The sequence below is a fragment of the Rhinolophus sinicus genome, linkage group LG04, assembly GCF_036562045.2.
Source record: "Rhinolophus sinicus isolate RSC01 linkage group LG04, ASM3656204v1, whole genome shotgun sequence".
Lineage (NCBI taxonomy): Eukaryota > Metazoa > Chordata > Mammalia > Chiroptera > Rhinolophidae > Rhinolophus > Rhinolophus sinicus.
This window is the reverse complement of record NC_133754.1, coordinates 164537247-164557580: the sequence shown is the minus strand read 5'-3', so window position 1 is coordinate 164557580 and position 20334 is coordinate 164537247. Positions and strand designations below refer to the sequence as shown.

The 20334-nt window shown below is 40.0% G+C and overlaps 1 protein-coding gene and 1 long non-coding RNA gene across 5 annotated transcripts in view; one reads left to right on the top strand and one right to left on the bottom strand.

Annotated features, from left to right (window-relative positions):
* Positions 1–20088, top strand: part of ABCA1 (ATP binding cassette subfamily A member 1) — a 122141-nt gene extending 102053 nt beyond the window's left edge. For all 4 annotated transcript variants that reach the window (XM_019734159.2, XM_074330781.1, XM_019734160.2 and 1 more), the window contains exons 34-50: positions 71–176; positions 864–938; positions 1143–1312; positions 2621–2798; positions 4745–4860; positions 4968–5112; positions 6958–7081; positions 8121–8250; positions 8514–8634; positions 9444–9506; positions 10133–10239; positions 12639–12780; positions 13150–13284; positions 14271–14374; positions 15027–15119; positions 15777–16020; positions 16661–20088. In XM_019734159.2, coding sequence (XP_019589718.1) covers positions 71–176; positions 864–938; positions 1143–1312; positions 2621–2798; positions 4745–4860; positions 4968–5112; positions 6958–7081; positions 8121–8250; positions 8514–8634; positions 9444–9506; positions 10133–10239; positions 12639–12780; positions 13150–13284; positions 14271–14374; positions 15027–15119; positions 15777–16020; positions 16661–16801 — 2194 coding nt within the window. In that variant the 3' untranslated portion in view covers positions 16802–20088. The remainder of the gene's footprint in view (positions 1–70; positions 177–863; positions 939–1142; positions 1313–2620; positions 2799–4744; positions 4861–4967; positions 5113–6957; positions 7082–8120; positions 8251–8513; positions 8635–9443; positions 9507–10132; positions 10240–12638; positions 12781–13149; positions 13285–14270; positions 14375–15026; positions 15120–15776; positions 16021–16660) is intronic.
* Positions 13756–15800, bottom strand: LOC141571161 (uncharacterized). The gene is made up of 3 exons (XR_012495870.1): positions 15660–15800; positions 14366–14445; positions 13756–13892 (listed from the first exon to the last, which is right to left on the bottom strand). It is a non-coding gene; the product is annotated as an uncharacterized LOC141571161 (long non-coding RNA).
* Positions 20089–20334: the final 246 nt, after the last annotated feature.

Sequence of the window (20334 nt, the reverse complement as noted above, 5' to 3'; positions counted from 1 at the left end):
AGTAGTGTCTGCCACTGAGTGACATTGTACACTACACTGTCTGTGTTTTAATGTTAGGCTGTTCTTTTAGGTATGGAGGGTTTTCCCTGGGGGCCAGTAATTCTCAAGCACTTCCTCCAAGTCAAGAAGTTAATGATGCCATCAAGCAAATGAAGAAACACTTGAATGTGGCCAAGGTATAGTATCTATTCCAAGACGTATGAGAAAATGGGCCCTGAGTTATTGGTACATGGGAGAGTTGGCAGGTAAATCCGATCATCTAGCAGCTTATCGTTGAAGACTTTTGAGTACAAAGTCATCACTGGCATTTAGTGATCAAATATACTTTTCTAAAACAGCCACTGGTTAAACAGGAAATAAGTCATTTTCTTGAAGTTGACAGCAGGCTTTAGGACCCAATGAGCATTCATTTCATTTCTCTGTGCTTGAACTTTCCCATTTTCTAGTGAGAATTGAGGGGATCAGATATGATAGAGACTCTAGGGTCACAGATGGCAGTGATACTCCCTCCTAGAGTCTGCAGCTCTGCTTTTGTGGCACAGACCCCGTAAGTCTGACGTATCAGCATGATGGGTGTAGTCTTGTGTCTTAGGATGACACCAGGGGAATATTTTGAAGAATACTCACCACCCCACCCAGTTACAGCGAGACATCAGTGTCTTAGGACTTTGAGTCACAGGGTTTCCCCATGATTCCTTCAAGACTTGTGGCTCATAGCAACATTGATGCTTTAGATTCCTGGTCATTTGTGTCTCAGGAGCGAGTTATTCAGTGGCTTGAAATTTCATTGTCATGAGCAGGGTAGTCATGGTACGTTTTGCAAATGAACCATCCCAACTGAGGCAGATTTCTGTTGTTCACAGGACAGTTCCGCAGACCGATTTCTCAGCAGCTTGGGAAGGTTCATGACAGGACTGGACACGAAAAATAACGTCAAGGTAAAGTCCTTTGTTCCAGTAGCTTCTTGATGAACAATAATCCTTATGTTCTCTAAAGTACTTTTCAGCTCGTGACAACATTGTGTTTTGTCTTGGCACGTGACTGGAATTTCTGAAGTTTACATGCATGTTCTGTGTATGTGCACCCACCTCCTGGAGCAGGGTTTGGGAGCATTACCTTATATCTGGTATGTTTTATTTCAGGTGTGGTTCAACAACAAGGGGTGGCATGCCATCAGCTCTTTCTTGAATGTCATCAACAATGCCATTCTCCGGGCCAACCTGCAGAAGGGAGCGAACCCCAGCCAGTATGGGATTACTGCTTTCAATCACCCCCTGAATCTCACCAAGCAGCAGCTCTCGGAAGTGGCTCTGTAAGTGTAGCTGTGTCTGAATGGATCAGGTGGGGGGAGGGGAGGGTGTTTGGGATAATGGTGGAGCAGGGGAAGGAGCTATGAAGCTGGTTAAAGAGCAGCAGCTACATTATGGTATGTCTGTGTGGGTCCAGTCTCTGGGCAGAAAATGATCAGTTTATGATTGGATGGCAGGGATTAAAGTGCAGAAGATAAATGACTCTTACATGTAAAAATCATTACACTTAGTGAACTCTAATAGAAAGTAAGTTAAATTGTTAATAAAATCCTAAAAATATTTTAAGTCACCATCATCAACACAATGTTTAATAAAAAAAATCAGTTTAATACCACTGTTTGTTAATTTGGTGAAATATGCTATCAGCTTGTGTGTCTTAATTCCTGAACTGTGTGTGAGTGTCTCTCTGACAATGTGTGTGAAGTTAAAGCCGGTATGAAATAGGTAAAGCATATATCGTTTGTCATCATGGACATCTGGATTTGAATCTGGTTTCTAAACTTTCTAGATGTATGGTGTTAAATGAGGCAATTCATGTAAATTGCCATGTCCAGCACTGGGCATGTAGTTGATACTCAACACATGTTGGGTCCCATTTCTGTATATGGGGCATGGCATAGTTATTATTTGTGCGTATCTTGTATAAAATACCAATATATGTCACTGGAATCTCTATACCGAGCTTATATAATATATGTAATATATATAAATATATAATATATATTGTAAGTATATAATATATAATATGCAATATATAATATATATAAAATATATCTAATTTATATTATACCCTGTTTAATGGGCTTATAAGTCTGTTCTTATAAGAATCTGATAGAATTTTTGTATGTGTTAGATTGATATGCCACGTGCTGTTGTTTTCAAATTTATTAACAGCCAGAAATGAACTTATTTGAATGCTTTCACACTAATATTTCTGCTTAATTTAGTTTTCAAGCTACTCTAGTTCTTTGTGTGTGAAAATTTACAATTTATTGCTCTTACAAGGTCAAAAACAGTGAAACAAAGTGAATGCCATAGGCCACTCTCAGACTTTCTTTAATAGTTTCATTTTGACAGTGAACTTTTTTTAACCTGCAGGGAATCAGTTTTGCAGTTGAATCGTCAGGTTTTGGGGGTTGTTTTGTTTTGTATTGACTTGAAAAAATCACCTTTAACCCTGAAAAAAACATATTTAGTGAACAGGTTATTTTTCCCTGTGTTGTGCTTCAGATATTTGTGTGTGTCCTCCTGATTGAGCCTTCAATTGCATCAGTGGCCCCTCGTATCCTCACTGCCTTTTTTTTTTTCAGGATGACAACATCAGTGGATGTCCTTGTGTCCATCTGTGTCATCTTTGCGATGTCCTTCGTCCCAGCCAGCTTTGTCGTGTTCCTGATCCAGGAGCGGGTCAGCAAAGCGAAGCACCTCCAATTCATCAGTGGAGTGAAGCCCGTCATCTACTGGCTCTCCAACTTTGTGTGGGATATGGTAAGGACCCCGGTCTGCTGCTGCTGTGTGCGTCTCCATCAGAGTGATGGGTTGGGTGAAAGAGCCCCCTTCACCAGGAGGTGTTCTACCGAGTCTGTAGAGGAATGGAAAAGGAAAGGGCAGAGGCAGTTGTACGCACGCTTTCATGTCACCAAATATGATAGTAAGTACAGAGCTGATCTAACACCAAGAGAGAAAATCTGTCCACAGTGACTGCAGTTAATACCACCACCAACACCACCACCACCACCTGATTTCCTAAGTGCAAACTTTTCAAAGAAACAATGAGGTGGAAGACTGTTAGTCAAAACTCTAGTGCCTCTAACTTGTCTGATAGATTTTAACCTCCAGAGTCGGTATTCTTTGTGTTACTACGAATGCATTTGTCATTTGAAAACTCTGCACATTTTACCAGGAGCTTATCCATCTATTGCAAATACGTCTTCTTGTCACCTATAGTATATTACTTCTGTTTAGACCAAATACAGGACTTCAAAGAATTCCGAAGTTCCATTTTTTGTAAAGTGAAGTTGAACTATATCTCCCTATGGATTCCATTAATTGTAAGGCACACAGAACAAATTGAATGCTTCTCCCAGTGGACAGCCCCTCAGATATTTGAAGATCGCTTTCATTTAACCTAAGCCTTCCCCAGATGAGATGCTACATGAGAACACACTTTGTAATCTCTAAAGCACTGTCCACGTGTGAGTGATGATGGTGTCTGTGCTGATTAAAGCAAGCCTCTCTGACTTGTCACTCTTCTGATCTGATTGCCTTGCTGTGGCCAGGTTCCATATTGTCAGTGTCACTTTGGAAAAAGCAAAACCCAGCATGAACCTTCTGTTCAGGCTGTGGTCTGAATGGTGACAAGTCTAGAGAGAGTTGATTTTTATCCCCTACTTCTATTACTCAGCCCAAGGGCATTGCATTTTGGAAGTAGCCCTGTCTTGTTGGCAACTTGGTGGTGAACTGAAATCTCTGTTTGACAGGTATTGCTAAATGGGGTCTTTTTCATTCTATACTAATGCAGGTGACTTTTTTGAACCTAAACTTTATATTTATCTTTGTTAAACTGCATTCTGTTTAGTGTCCATTTGCTTTTTATCTTGATCCAGTATTTGCTTTATTCAGTAAACCCATACTGAGTGCTCACTATGTGTCTGACTCTGCCAAGCAGAGGAGATTCAGAGATGAAATAGCAGGTCCCTAACTCAGGAATGTCACTTATCTTCCTGTGTATTATCTGCCCTTCCTATGCTTTAGAGCCTCTGACATTTGCTATAATCACATCTTCATCTAAGTTGTTGATAAACACCTTGAGTTGGGTGGGACTGAAGCAGAGCCCTGCAGCCTGAAGTTGCAAATTCTTCTAATAGCTGACAGACCCGCACCCCTGCCTGTGCTTTGTTCTGCTAGCTGTGAATTCTCATAACTATCTGGAGGTCAAGTCTTTATTTGTGCATTTTAATTCTTGATAACACTGTCAGGATAGACTTTGAAATTATTCTCAGTGTGATGAAACAATTCTGACGTTCATGTTATAAGCACTTACATTATAAGTAGATTGCATGTGAGATTGAATTTGGGCAGACTGTAATATAGCATTAATGATGAAACAGACACAATCATCTTCAGGAAGAATAATGGAAGCTTCTTTGTTGCCTGTGAAATTGAAATTATTCTGATTGGGAATCCATCGTTCATTAAGTTTACTTCACTGTTGGAAAGACAGAAAGGGCATGCAGTTTATAAAATCAGCCAAGGGTAAAATGCTTGTCAAAATGTATTGTCCAGTATTCTGATTAATAGTTTATGTGGCTTCATTAATTCAGTCATTCTCCAATATGTTTATCTGCCCTTTCTTGTCTGATGATGGTGAAGACTTGAGATGTATTCTATCATTGACGGTAGGGGTGAACTTTATTTCCTTGTTTCACTTTTAGTGCAACTATGTGGTCCCTGCCACGCTGGTCGTTATCATCTTCATCTGCTTCCAGCAGAAGTCCTATGTGTCCTCCACCAACCTGCCTGTGCTAGCTCTCCTGCTTTTGCTTTATGGGTAAGGCACCTCTGGGTGGGGGATATAGGTGGGTAAGGCATATGGTGCCCCATGTCAGAGGGAAGGCAGGGGACATCCAGTGGACATTTGTCTCTGTGCCCCACCAGGTGGTCGATCACACCTCTCATGTACCCAGCCTCCTTCGTGTTCAAGATCCCCAGCACAGCCTACGTGGTCCTCACCAGCGTGAACCTCTTCATTGGGATTAATGGCAGTGTGGCCACTTTTGTGCTGGAGCTCTTCACCAACAATGTGAGTTCTGTGAAAAACCACCTCCTGCTGGGAGGAGCATCTCTGGGAGCCGGAGGACAGTGTTTAATCACCATCTTACTCCACTTGTCTGGGTTATTGCCACCGATGACCACTCTGTCCTTTTCCTCTCTCCCCTGGGTTTGCATGGCACCTTTCTCCCCTCCTTTTCCTCAGATTTCTCCAATCAAGCCTTTCAGTTTCCTTTGACAAGTTCTTTTATACTCCTTTGTGTTTGAATGCTGCTTACCCAAATATATGGCCCTCTGCTATCTTTGCTTTCCACTTTAGATGCCATCTCTGGATGACACCATTCATTCCAGAGGCTTTTGCCACCACGCCTCTCAGTGTCTTAGGTCGGTCTCTCTCAATTCTATGCCTTTGGCCCCGATTGTTCCCTGGAACTCTAGTCTCACATTCTCACTTGCCTAATGGATAGCTCTGTTTAGGTAATTTACAGATGCCCCAGACTCAACATGTCCTAAACATCTTTCCCCTCAGAACTGGATGGCATTGCCATCTGCCTGGTCACCCAAGCTGGCAATGTTTGAGTCACCTTATGTGCTGTGCTTTTGTTTATTTCCCACATTGAACTGGTTACCTTGTCAGTTCTTCCAATTACAGATCTCTTAAACAAGGGTCCCTGTCCTTTCTTGTTGTGATTGCCTTTGTCCAGACACCTTAACTTAGCACGTAAGGCCTTTCAGAGGTGTACAACCCTTTCTGGCCAGTTCCCACCACACCTTTCCCCAAGGCGCCGTAAGCTTCAGCTGAGTTGTCCCTTAAATCTGCCATACTCCTGTAGGCCTGGCTTAAAATGCCCTTCCTGGGTGGCCGGATGGCTCAGTTGGTTAGAGTGTGATCTCTGAACAATAGGGTTGCTGGTTTGATTCTCACATGGGCCAGTGAGCTGCGCCTTCCACAACTAGATTGAAGACAATGAGCTGCCACTGAGCTGCCAGAAGGGTGGCCGGATGGCTCAGTCGGTTAGAGCGTGAGCTCTTAACGAGGTTGCCTGTTCAATTCCTGCATGGGATGGTGGGCTGCGCTCCCTGCAACTAGGGTTGAGGGTGGTGACTGGACTTGGAGCTGGGCTGCACCCTCCACAGCAGTGACTTGGAGCTGATGGGCCCTGGAGAGGCAAACTGTTCCCCAATATAATTTAAATTAAAAAAAAAAAAGAAGAAAAAAAAAAGCCTTTCTTCTGTCACAGTTACCCTTCAAGATTGAACTTGAATGTGAAGCTTTCCTTTCTTGCCCTGTGGGAGGTGCTCTCTCTTTTCTCTGTGCCCCCAGATCCCTCAGTTCGTGCTGCCAGTGGAACACGTATCCAATTATGTAGTAATTTCCCGTCTCCATGTCTTTCTTCCCCAGAATAGAGACTTATTTCTTATTAACCTTTGCCTTACTTGTGCTCTAGCACAGTGCATCCAGAAACTTACTCAGTTGTTGGATATTTAGCCACTGGCTGACTTGATATATTCAAGAATTATTTAAGTTTCCACAAAATCCTAAAACTGAAATATTGACTCAGACATGAGCAATTTGCTTTTAATATGCTAAGCAAATATTTTTTGATGGATTTGCTTCTGATTAAACATAACCATGTTTCTAAACTTTGATTGTATTTCTCCATACTCATAGCATACTCTAAATTTTCTAAAGAGCAAAATTTTATATGTTATATGTCATCAGCTATAGCTGCTGCTATTTTTGGTATCAGAATTCAAAGGTTCAGTTTGACCTCAGGGAATCAAATTTTTTCTTCTCTACCATACTTCAGACTTAGATAAATTTTTAGCTTAAACTGCAAAGACATTCAGTCTCCCTCTGTCTTTTTTTCTTTAGAAGCTGAATAACATCAATGATATCCTGAAGTCTGTGTTCCTGATCTTCCCACATTTTTGCCTTGGACGGGGGCTCATTGACATGGTGAAAAACCAGGCAATGGCTGATGCCTTGGAAAGGTTTGGTGAGTGACAGCAGTGGTTGCAGGATGTTTTAATAGAGATGGAGGTTTGCACAGGCCTTAGTACCCTGGACTTTGTTTTGGAAAGAGACCGGTGACTGGGCACAGGACTTCCCTCTACTGATAGGGCTGATGACAACACAGCTGGTTGTGGCTTGAGTCTTGTGACAGCACTGAGAAAAGTGAGAGGGCAGTTTTGGAGATAAGGAAAATACTGGCTTTAGCTTGAACCCAGTGCCTAATGCCACCGGTTGGGTTTGTCAGAGTAATTGGAAAAGTCAAACCGCAGCTTTGAGAATTAGATACAGGCCACATTATCAGAAGGAAAGATTTAAACTTTGGCTCTCTTAGGAAAATCACGGGTCTGCAGATGTGGCCGTAAATTATCTTTCATATCATTGATAAAAAGGTAATTTATTGCAGTTCTTTCTACCTTTATAGTCTTCAGAAGTATTTCTTCTGTGGCAACATTACTATGTTCTTTATCCACTGGCTCATATAAGTTAGATGGGCCATGTTATTTAAGGGACATAGGACAGAAACTTTTTTGTTCAACTTGAAGGTACAAAGGAGACACATAAGGATTTAAGGAATATTTACATAAAACCAGGTGATTTAATTGGGTCTCTAGTTTATATTACGTGCTATTGAAAGGGACGTCTTTTTAAAGTACTCTTTAATCTTAGTGAAGTGTATAATTTATTAAAATAGTGGCCCTAAAAAGTATCTGGGATTGCTTGCCTTTTGACAAAGGATTTTTAACATCTCATTGAAAAGGAAATATTATATCTCTTAGATGACATTACAGATCTTATACATGTTGGCTCTGAAATTCTAGTTAGTACTGGGTCACAGTATGTTTCCCCAAAACCTTCCATTAAATCAGACTTGGAAAGTGGTCGCTCCCGTACACTTTTTTCTTGTCATGGGCAATAACCGTTGGTATTTCCAGGAAGAGAGGTGAATTTGAGCTTGAATTTGAGGAAGGGCTATGATCTTTGGTGCCTCCATTCTGACTGGATCTCTGCTTTGTGTCTGCCAGGGGAGAATCGCTTTGTCTCGCCACTCTCTTGGGACTTGGTGGGACGAAACCTCTTCGCCATGGCCGTGGAAGGGGTGCTGTTCTTCCTCATCACTGTTCTGATCCAGTACAGATTCTTCATCAGGCCCAGGTGAGCTTTTTCTCAGAACTGATGGAGCACCTGGTTGAGGGTCACAGAGGAGAAGCATGGAAACAGTCTTCAATGGTGTTTGGTTTGAACTGAAGTCAAAGCGGATGATCAAACTCTTTCCTAGTGTGGGTATCCCCAGGACCTAACACTGCTGGTTCTGGAAACTGTGGAGAATAGGTTTTATAGGATTGTTTAAGGAACTGGATCTTTCTCTTGAAAAACAGCCTGGAAGGTTGATTTTTCTTAAATTTTTTCCCCCCAAGACCTGTAAATGCAAAGCTTCCTCCCCTGAATGATGAGGATGAAGATGTGAGGCGGGAAAGACAGAGAATTCTTGATGGTGGAGGACAGAATGACATCTTGGAAATCAAGGACCTGACTAAGGTGAGGCAGTGAATCCAGGCCATAACAACTTGTCTTCAATTTTTTCAGCTTTATATGTTGGAAACTAGCATTTTGCTGACTTGCTTAATAAAAAAGAGTATGTATCCCAAAATGTGAATCTACCAAATTTTTGTCAATTTAATTTTATTTAAAATACACTGTGGGGACTTCCTAATGAAAGAAATCCTACTGAGAAAACTTTTGAAATGTGATTTCTCATTCTTGAGTATATTTGTTTTTCACACTCACATTTATGTATTATTTATTAAAACATACTAATATTGTCTAACTATTCAAAGCTATTGTAAGGAGACTAACTGGTTGTTTTGAATTTCATAGTTGAAAAGCTGGTAAATCTCCATTACTCAGGAGCAGGGTTGTTTCAGCCCACTCTAGGTGCCAGAATCCCAGCAGTTCACTTTTTTTTAAATAATATGTACAGTATTTGCAATGTTTTGATTACAAATTTTTACCCTGTAGAATTTAATTTGTAAAATATCTATAGTAGCTTTCTATATTAAGTAAATGAAAAATTATGTAGCCACATAAATGACCACTGGGGTTTTTAAAAGGTTGATATTAGATTGAAAATGAAAAAGAAATTCACTTGTATTTTGAGCTTCAGAGTCATTCAGAAGCTGGTTGCCACAGAGATATACCAAGGTTCTTAGCACATCTAATATGTGACTTAATCTTATCGATGAGTCCAATTTCATGGTATGTTTGGGCTATAATTTCTTCTTCCACAGCTGCCTGGGATAACTGTGAGTCACTGCGGCTCATGCATTTTTGCATTTTGTTCATTGCAGATCTATAGAAGGAAGAGGAAGCCGGCTGTTGACAGGATCTGTGTGGGCATTCCTCCTGGCGAGGTAAAGGCACTGGGTCTCCATTGTATTTGTCCCTATTAATTTAGACTGTCTCTCCCCTATTCAAGAACAATGTCAGGAAGGGGTAGAAGTGGCTTTTAAAGGCTTCTCTGATTGTGTCTATGTGGAGCAATCAGTTGTTGAGAGGATGGGGACCCCATATGTCAAAAGAGAACGGTTTAGGTAAGCTTGGGCAGTTTAAGAAAAACATGCACATCCAACATGTGATTTTTGAGATGTGTTCAAGATGATGAAATTCAAACAGACTTTAAAAAATTGATTTTCTCTTTTCTCATTCGTGTTTGTGTTCTTTCATACCCTTTAGCCAGATTAGATGGTGAAATTTGACTAGTTGGCTTTCATTACTGTTTTTCACTCATTAACTTTGGCCTCAACCTGACAACTCAGATAGTATGACAAAATATGCCCACATTTAAAATGGTCCCATTATAAAATATCTGTTTAAGTGTCCACATGATTCCTTTAAGACCAAGAAAATTTTTGGCTCTTCACCGATATTTGAAAATTATGCTGTATTCAAAACTAAGCTGAGGTGACTACTTAATAATGGCCATTTATATTCAGATTCTTCCTAATTTGCTTATACAAATTTACCCAATCTTTTTCAGTGCTTTGGTCTCCTGGGAGTTAATGGGGCTGGGAAATCATCCACTTTCAAGATGTTAACTGGAGATACCACTGTTACCAGAGGAGATGCTTTCCTGAACAAAAACAGGTGAGAAAAGTGGTCTGTATTTTGCCCCAAAGAGTTTTTAAATTTTACTTTAATATATTATGCTTATGATCATAACATAATATGCTATATAGAGCTTATAAAATTGTTGAAATAAAGTGTAAAGAAGAAATTCAAAATCATCTCTAATCCCACTATCTAGAGATAGCCACTATTTACATTTCCTTTCAGTTTCATTCTGGTTTTTTCAAGTTTTATTCAGGTATAATTTACCTACCGTACAATTACTTCTATTAAGAGTACAGGGGCCAGCCTGGTGGCTCAGGTGGTTGGAGCGCCATGCTCCTAACACTGAAGTCACCGCGTGCTGCTGCGGGCGACCGACTGCCTCAGCCAAGGGGACTACTAGACTGAGAAACAATGGCTTGAACCGGAATGGCGGCGGGGGAGAAAGGGGAAAGAAAAAAAAAAATACTATTCATGATTTTTAGTAAATTTACAGAGCCGTACAGCCCATCATCACAATCCAGTTTTGGAACATTCTCGTCACCCCAGTTCTATTTTATATACACATATAAATGCATTATAAAATTGAACCCTACTATATTGGGATTTTTAAAATTAGTTTTTATTGTTAATGAGTATATTATGATTATTTCTCAGTGGGTTACACATTCTAAGATATAGACTTTTACACTGCTGCATAAAATTCCCCTATGTACCTATACCGATAGTTTAATTTCTTATTGTTGGACATTTATTAGTTTGTTTTTCATTATGTAAATATGTCCTTGTACTCATCTTTGATGATTTCCTCAGGGAAAATTCCTCCAAGGTAAAAGGGGATGCACTTGCCAAACTGCCCTTTCTAAAGACTGTACCAATCGATGAGGCCACCATCAGGCTGTCACCTGAGAATGCACAGGTCACTAAGCAATCTGACCATTAGGAGTACAGCTCTGCTTTGGAGACCTGTTAGGTCATGTTACCCTTTAGTACTCGAAATATGTGGGGCTTCTCTAGGCTTTTGACTTGGAGATGGTACAAGGCAGTGCCTTTTGAACTTTTCTGACCATGACCCATAGTAGCAAATACATTTTACTTTTAAACCCAGTAACTACATAAGACATAGGTGTACATATAACCTGAAAGTTCCGTAAAACAATACCTACTCTTACTACTTGTCGTGCGTGCACTCTGATATTTCTTATTCTACTCTATACCATGCCATTAAAAAAAAAAAATTACTGGTTGTGACCAAATAAATTTATTTCACAAGCCACTAATGGATGATGACTCACAACTGGAAAACACTGGATGGGGGGCTAGAAGCCCATAAAACTGAAAAGAGCGAGGGACTTATTGTACTTTTGGGTCTCCTCCTCTGTCTCTTACTAGTTTTTTCAGTAGCATGTAAAGGAGGTTAAAGAGAACAGAAATTCTAGAATAGCAGGCCTGAGGCTGCACCCCTGCTTCCCCAGGCTTGTTCCTAGCACCAGGCTTCTGGGGCATCATCATACAGCAAATGAAGGCAGTAAGTGGCTCAAACCAAGGTTTGTGACAGTGACTGGCTGTAAGAGCTGGTTTGCGCAGTGGAGCTTGAGAGCCAAGCAGTGCCCATGGGCATCTTGATTATAATTCCGGAAAAGGCTGGATCTGTGAGTACTGATCTATGCAGAGAGGAATGAATACCGCTGAAAGGCCAAACTCAGGGCTGTCCAGAGGTGGCTGCGGTGCAGCCATCAGACTGGATGTGGACACTGAGCTTCTCCCACATCAGGGATTCTTAACCTGAGATTGGCTTCATAGTGCTTAAACGCCACCCCACCAATACGTGTAAACTTGTGCCTATGGATATAGCTTTTCCTGTTACCAGATTCTCAGAAGGTCTGTGATTTAAAAACCAACAACAACAAAATCCCTTAAAAACCAGGAGGGTGACTTGGTTGGATATTGAGCAGGACCAAGGAGTTTGGAACATGCTGTGGCCAAGACAATATATGGGCAGCAGAGAGCAGAGGGAGATCACACCCAGAGTTGCTGGGCCCTGATCTGGGTGGCCATGAAGGAGACTTTGGGGCAACAAGGTACTTGATACATATGACTGGACCACAGAGTCAAGTCTAGGATGGAAGTTAGTGTTACGGCTCCAGGACTGTGTGACCGAGATCATTGGTAAAGATGGTTGCTTCTACTGGGATGGACTCGGGCATGCTAAAATGGACTGAGCCTGCATATTGAGGTGTTGGGGAGCCAAGTGCAAGGCCTGGGCAGGACAGTGACAGGAAGGGGCTCGCATCCTGGGGGCAGAAAGGCTGTTCCCTCAAGCTACAGCAAGAGTGCTCACTTCCGAGCACACTTTATAGGAACACTCGGCAAGATTGTCTGCTCAGAGTACCTGTAAATGTCTAAACCCTGACACGTTTTGTGTATCTTCGCAGTATCTTATCAAGCATCCATGAAGTACATCAGAACATGGGCTATTGCCCTCAGTTCGATGCCATCACAGAGCTGCTGACTGGGAGAGAACACGTGGAGTTCTTCGCTCTCCTGAGAGGAGTCCCAGAGAAAGAAGTTGGCAAGGTACCGTGGGCACCTGCAAGCCAGCCTTCCTCCTTTGGCATCCTGACAATATACCTTATGTCTCTGACTTGCACACATGACCACCGGCTTCAGGCTGTTCTTCTTCATGGATGCAGCAGGATGAAATATGGCTCTTTGCACTGACTTTCAGGGTGGGAATCTGTGGTGGCGGTGGGGTGGGAGTGGTGTCCAGGCACATGCTGGAGGCAGGAAGTGCCATTCCCCCTGCTTTTGGCTCCTCGGCACTTGCCAGATCACGATTATAGAATGTGGTTTTACTCGGTAAAAGAATTTTTGTAGGTAAGGGTAAGAAAGCATGATAACATTACCAAACCAGATAAAAATAAAGGAACTTTTTTATTACTCTAGGTTGGTGAATGGGCAATTCGGAAGCTGGGCCTTGTGAAGTATGGAGAAAAATATGCTGGTAACTACAGTGGAGGCAACAAGCGCAAACTTTCAACAGCCATGGCTTTGATTGGCGGGCCTCCTGTGGTGTTTCTGGTGAGTGTGACTGTAAATGGAAAACTATTCTGGCCTAAATGGAAAACACTTTTCCAAAGCTCTGTATGTGTAGGGATGCTGCGTGCCTGGCTTGCCCATGGCAAGCTCCCCTCTCCCGACCAGAAACAGCACAGCTGCCTTAGAGAACCTTAGAGGGAAGCTCCCTTATCTTATCCCTCTCCTTGACACTTGCTTGGGTGGCTCTGCCGTGCCCTCAGCTACTCCAAAAGAGAGATACTATAGGGACCTTGTTTCTCTGGCATGGAGAAGCCTGACAAGCGTGGCTGAGGCTGGGTGTGTGATTTGACCTTTCTCTGGAACATTCGTTCTGACCATCTGTGTTCATCCCCTGAAGATGGAGGGTGTGGATACAGCTTCAAGATCCCCAAGGTAGCACCTGGGTCATAATCCTTCTATACAGAGAGATGGAAACAGATTAGACTGGACAGTGGCCCTTGACCCTTCATCTTCTGTGGCGGAGAAGAGCATGGAAATTATTACAGGAAAAAGCCTTGGGTTGAGGCTTTAATGTCATTCAGGCCATTTAGATCTGGAATTTGTTTCTCTAAGACTAGCAAGTCCAATAAAACAGGCAAAGCTGGAGTGAGCTAGAAAAAAAAAAAGAAGAGAAGGGATTTTACCCACACCTTATACTGACTTCAGTAGAGATTTCAGACAAAGAGAATTTTTAGCATATACTTTTCAGTCATGAAAAGATGATAAAAACTAAATGGCTTTTCCCCTTTGCTTTGTGTTATTTTGGAAACATTTAATTTCATAAAAAATTGAGTTTCCTGCTCAGTGGGACATTTTTAAAAGTAAACTGTTTTTCTTATATGTAAGGTCTGGTTCTTTGGTCCATCATTAATAAATAGAATGTTAAGTTAAAATTCTAGCTAGTTCGAAGATGCTTCTGCATCTAAAAAGAAATCTAGTTTTAATGTTTTTTTCATCAAATAATAGGACTTATTTTATTGTAATTACAGGATGAACCGACCACAGGCATGGATCCTAAAGCTCGGCGGTTCTTGTGGAATTGTGCTCTAAGCATCGTCAAGGAAGGGAGATCAGTAGTGCTTACATCTCACAGGTCTGTAGTGAAGACTTGGCTTGGCTTCTATGTTGTGTAATTTTTAAATTTCCCACTGGTATATATGATCACTGTAAAAATCAGAAAATACAGAAAAGCAATGAGAAAAACAATTGCCGAAATTGCATCACTTGGAGGTAACCATTACATTCGTGCAAAAATAATTGCGGTTTAAAAGGTTAAAAATAATTGCAAAAGCCGCAATTACTTTTGCACCAACCTAATATTACTGTCATTGGGCAATAATATCTTTGCAGTTTTCTTAATGAAAATCTATGTGTGTGTCTGTGTGTGATTTATGAACAAAAATGCAAACTTCGTATATATACTGCTCTTTTTCACTTCACAATATATTGTGAACATTATTCCAAGTCAATCATTTCTTACAGCCATAGTATTCCATTAGGATATACCCTAATTTATTTAACTGTTCCCCTCTTTGTAGACTTTTGGATTGTTTCCAGCTTTTTTCACAATTATTAAGAGCACTGCAGTGAACAGTGTTATTCTTACATCTTTATGTATTTGTAACAGGATTCAATTATGCCCTGGGATACTGGGAATATTTCTTTGAAATGCCAGATGTCACAGTGATATTCTAATGGTTACAGGAGCATCTCTCTCAAGCTAAAACCTCATTGTTTTCCCACAGTATGGAAGAATGCGAAGCGCTTTGCACGAGGATGGCAATTATGGTCAATGGGAAGTTCAGGTGTCTTGGCAGTGTCCAACATCTGAAAAATAGGTAACGAAGATAATTTCTTTGGAATAGTGCCTGAGAAAGCTTTTTTTTTTTTTTTTTTTTTTTTTTTTGGTGTGTATAAATGGTGGCTCTAGAATAAGGGGAAATAAACTGAACAAAATGGTATAGTGGAAAGAATGAGGGCTTTGAAGTCAAACAGAGTTGTGTTCAAATTCTCCTTACCTTTTATTGATTGTGTGCTCTTGGACAAATTACTTAACCTTTCTGAGAGTCAATTTCCTAGGAATGTTTACCTTCTAGCTTTGTTATATAGATGAAATTGAAAATTTTACGCATGCCAGTATGGTTAGAGCATGGGCGTTGGAATCAAACACAAATGGGTCTACATCTGGCCCTACCACTTAGGAGCTCTACTATGGGCTAGTGACTAAGTCCCCAGGCTTGTTTCTCTGGAACGTCCATCAGGCTTCGTAAGTCTAGCTGAGGATTAAATTAAATCACGTACCCAAGGCACTCAGCACACACCTCACATAGAATAGGTGTTCAGTAAATGATAACTAGCTCCTCCTCTCAGATACTTACTCTGGGTCTCTCAGGGACCTCTCTTTTTCATGGCTCAAGTTGGGTTTTTGGGGTTAATTACTCTTTTGAGAGGTGTCCTGAGAATCTTCCATTTGGACTTCTTTTTTCTGCTTTCAGGTTTGGAGATGGTTATACAATAGTTGTACGAATAGCAGGGTCCAACCCTGATCTGAAGCCTGTCCAGGAGTTCTTTGGACTCGCCTTTCCAGGAAGTGTCCTAAAAGAGAAGCACCGGAACATGCTACAATACCAGCTTCCATCTTCATTATCTTCCCTGGCCAGGATATTCAGCATCCTTTCCCAGAACAAAAAGCGACTCCACATAGAAGACTACTCTGTTTCTCAGACAACACTTGACCAAGTAAGCTTTGAATATCAAAAATATATTTCTTTTTCTTTTTTCTTTTTTTGATTTATTTTTCAAGGTGAGGAGTCCTGCTCCCTTTTCCATCCCATTATGGGCCCTCGAGCAGTGTAGATGATCAGAGTTTGAATTTCTGATCTTCTACTAGCTGTGTTTTTTATTAAACCTCTGTGAATCTGAAAAGGGAGATAACTCTCTACTTTAGAGTTATTGTGAGAATCGATTATATTAATAATCATCATTAACTACCGTTTACTGAGTACCTGCCATGGGCCAGGCATTTTGCCAGGTGCCTATCTATTTACATTAGATAACATCAAACATATCTTGGCACTTAGTAGGTATTCAGTCAACGTTAGTTTTCCTCCCACTTCCCTTTAATCCCTTACTGTATCAGCCAAAGTAAATAGATGATTGAACAGTTGGTGATTTGGGGGTCAATATGTATGGTTTTTCAATTTTTAAATGGTGACATGCTTTTTCAAGTATTCCCCCCTCTCCCAGTTTTCTAGTTAATCTAGTTTTGCAATCTTGTATTTTCCTACCTGACCTCATGTCCACCTAGGGAAAAACACAACTAGAATAAAGACAGAACAAGTCGACAGGTATTGATACAGGCCTGTCTTTCTCTTGACAGGTATTTGTAAACTTCGCGAAGGACCAAAGCGATGATGACCACTTAAAGGACCTGTCATTACACAAAAACCAGACCGTAGTGGATGTTGCAGTCCTCACGTCTTTTCTGCAGGATGAGAAAGTGAAAGAAAGTTATGTGTGAAGAATCCTGTTCACACAGGGTGACAGAAAAAAAAAGGAGGAACTTGCCTTTCCTTTGCACTGTGCGAAGAGTTCCAGAGGAAAAAGCGGGACGTTTCTGCGGGAAGAAGTAAACTGGATACTGTACTGATACTATTCAATGCAATGCAATTCAATGCAATGAAAACAGAATTCCATTACAGGGGCAGTGCCTTTGTAGCCGATGTCTTGTATGGCTCTCCAGTGAACAAAAGACTTGAATTTAGTTTATAACCTTATACCTATGTGAAACTCAAGTATGGAACCCAGTGGACATATGGGTTTGAAATCATACTTTTTTTTGGTTCCTTTGTATTCTCACTGTGGGTTGCAACAGTAATTCATCAAGTAACCATGGCCAGTGATTACTTACCAAAATCAAAAGGTATGCATGCACATCCTCACTCATGAAGCCGTGCCATGCCAGGAGACTGGTTTCCCGGTGACACATCCATTGATGGCAATGAGTGTGCCAGAATTATCAGTGCCAAGTTGCTCAGAAAGCTTGGAGCACCATGGTGTGTCATGCACACTCCTGTGAAAGCTGCTGTGCTCAGAGTCTATCAGACATCATCAAATATCAGGTCACAAAATGGTGCCACGTGTGGAAGGAAAAGTCCTGCTTTGGTTCCCCTGTTGTTGAGCTGCTCTGGTGGTGGTAATATGCAAACTGTGGATGGCTCTAGACTCGTTAAACTTGGTTTCATTGTTACATTGTCCCTCGCTTGGAGCCATGGGTCAGCAGGGTCATCTTTCTGGGACCCCGGTAAGAAGCGAAGAATGAGCAGCCATGTTGTTGAAGCTGTAAGCTACTGAGGCCAGGGCAGGGGATGCAAGAGATGTTGCGTTCAAACCTGGGGTTACCTGTGTCCACTTATCCCGTCTGCCAACATGGTACACTGCATCTCAAGATCTTGTTTGACACAAGTATAGTATTACTTCTGGCTTTCAAACTTAATCTAGAAGATGAAAAGATGGAGTTGTATTTTGCTGAAATGTTTATTTGGAATTCTAAGTTCTGTCAGTGATTTCTGAAACCTTAGAATGGCCTAATTGCAGAAGTCCACGGCATAGAGGAGTGTGGCCTCACTTGCTTTTCTCATGTGAGTTTGCAGATGGATCATCTGACTAGTACCTAGTGAATAGAAAACAAATGTGATGGTCAAGATCTCGTGATACTATATTTAAGCTTCTTTAAGATCCTTTAAAATACTCTTAATCTCAGTTCATTAACCAAGTATTTTTTGAGTCTGTGTTATAGCTGAATGAGTATGTATGGATGGAGGGGGTGAGGAGAAATTAAGTCTCAGATTTCCTGTGCCATGATATTCAGCTAACTGGTTTACAAATAGAGGTTGTTTTGTTGTGGTGGTTGTGGGAGCTCAATGAAAGCATATTGGGCAGCTCACTTTTTCAAAATAGCAACAATGCAAAAGTCAAGAAAATTTAAATGTGGTAAGGGTCACAAGACTAAACAGTTGAATACTTTTAAAGAGAAGACGGCTAGTTTGAAAACTCGTTGAACATGACAACTTGTGATCACGGCATTTGGTATATTCAAATACTTGGCTTTGAAGATCTCAGACACCTCATTCTAACAATCTCATCCTTTTCATCTCTTCAATCACTAACCTCCCGTGAAAAAAATAAGAACAGCAAATGCCCTGGCATGAAGTATATTTCAGACTTTTCCAACCCTGTCTTACATTTTTAGTCAGTAAACACTTTAAGCATTCGTAAAATACTATTTTTTAATGTCATCTGTCTTAACAAAAATATGAGGGAATGTCTGGTGAAGTTTAAGTCATCTTTCACTATCAATTACCGTTTTCTAAAATTTAAATATAACTCTAAGGGTATAAGATTTCAGATCTATTTCAAATTAATCTGTTTTTTTTTAAAATCTACACAACATTATCACATAACTTGTTGATTGGGAAAGAAAAAGACTTTTAGAAATTAATGCAGTATTGTTTTCCAGAATGATAGGTACGTAATGAAGGTATACTTCCAATAACTAGAGATCATTATATTGATCTCTATATGAGATCATTGTATTTTATGGTATCTTTAATGCTATAAAACTCATACAATAATTTAGTTTCTCCTTGTTTAATATTTTTAAAAATCAAACTTGTTTTCCCATTTCATTAGAATCATGTTCAAATTCTCTATTATATTAAATCCATGCTCCTTTAATTACTCTGACTTCAAGGCCATATTGAAAAAAAATCAAAAGTCTCTGTGAGTTATTTGGGGGGGAGGGGGAGGGAAATACAATGTTTCAATATAGATTTAAAAGGATCTTTTCTGAAGCTAGAAACAATCTACACTTACACATCGATATCATTAATATTGTTACCTTTTAGACAATCCAAATAGTAATCTTTTAAATTTTCCTGTGTAAACCTAATTATAGTAGAAATTTTTTACCAACTCTATATTCAAGTAAAATTTCTATATATTCCCTGTGGAAATGTAACTATGTGAGTTTCAAAAACTGTCAAGTGTTCAAAGAGTTCTGCTTTTGCTTCTTTTGGACACCTTGGAAACCTTATTAACAACTGTGAATACAAAAAACATGATGGAAAACTATAACAAAGCCCTCTATACATAAACACCCAGCACAGTTCATTGTTTAAAAAACAACCAAACCTCAAACTACTGTATTTCAATATCTGTACTGAAAGCAATGCATTGTGACTATTAAATGTTGCACATCATTCATTCACTGTATAGTAAACATTGACTAAAGGGATTTGTTTGTTTTCTTCTCGTGGTTGTATATATTAGGAATTTTTTTTTTCCCAAAGAGCCATGTGTCATATAATATTGAACCACTTTGACATTGAGATATTAATTTGTACCCTTGTTACAATTTACTAGTAATAATATAGTACTATAGTAATACTGCTCTAATTCTGTTTAAAGTTGTTGCATCCCTTTTACAGAATGTTTATATTTCCATAAGGATTAAGTATTCTATTCTCCCTTCTTATACCCTCGGATGAAACTATGTTTTTGGCTTTTTCTTTATCATTGGCCCTTCATCCCAAGCACTTTATGTTGTCTGTAATGGGATATATTTTTGCACTGGAATATCTGAGAACTGCAAAACTAGACAAAAGTTTCACAATAGATTTCTAAGTTAAATCATTTTCATTAAAAGGCAAAAAGAGAAAAAAATTTTGTATTGTCTATAACTTTATATGAAGTATTAAAGGCATATTTCTATGTTGTAATGAGTCATGAAATAAAGCTGTGACGGTTCTTTTGGTCTAGACAAATTTATTTTCATGCATTCGTAGCACCACCTACTGTTAAAGCTATTTGGCTCTAAAGTAGAAATTTTTGAAAAGGGTAAATGTACTGTTAATCTCAAAAGAAAACTAAGGGGACCACCTGGAAATTTTAAAAAGGGTGTTTTGCACTTTCCTGATTCAGCTAAGAAAGTAACTGATTTTCAGTTTGAAAGGTTTTTAGATAAATTTACTCTGCTTAATGATTATGAGCTGG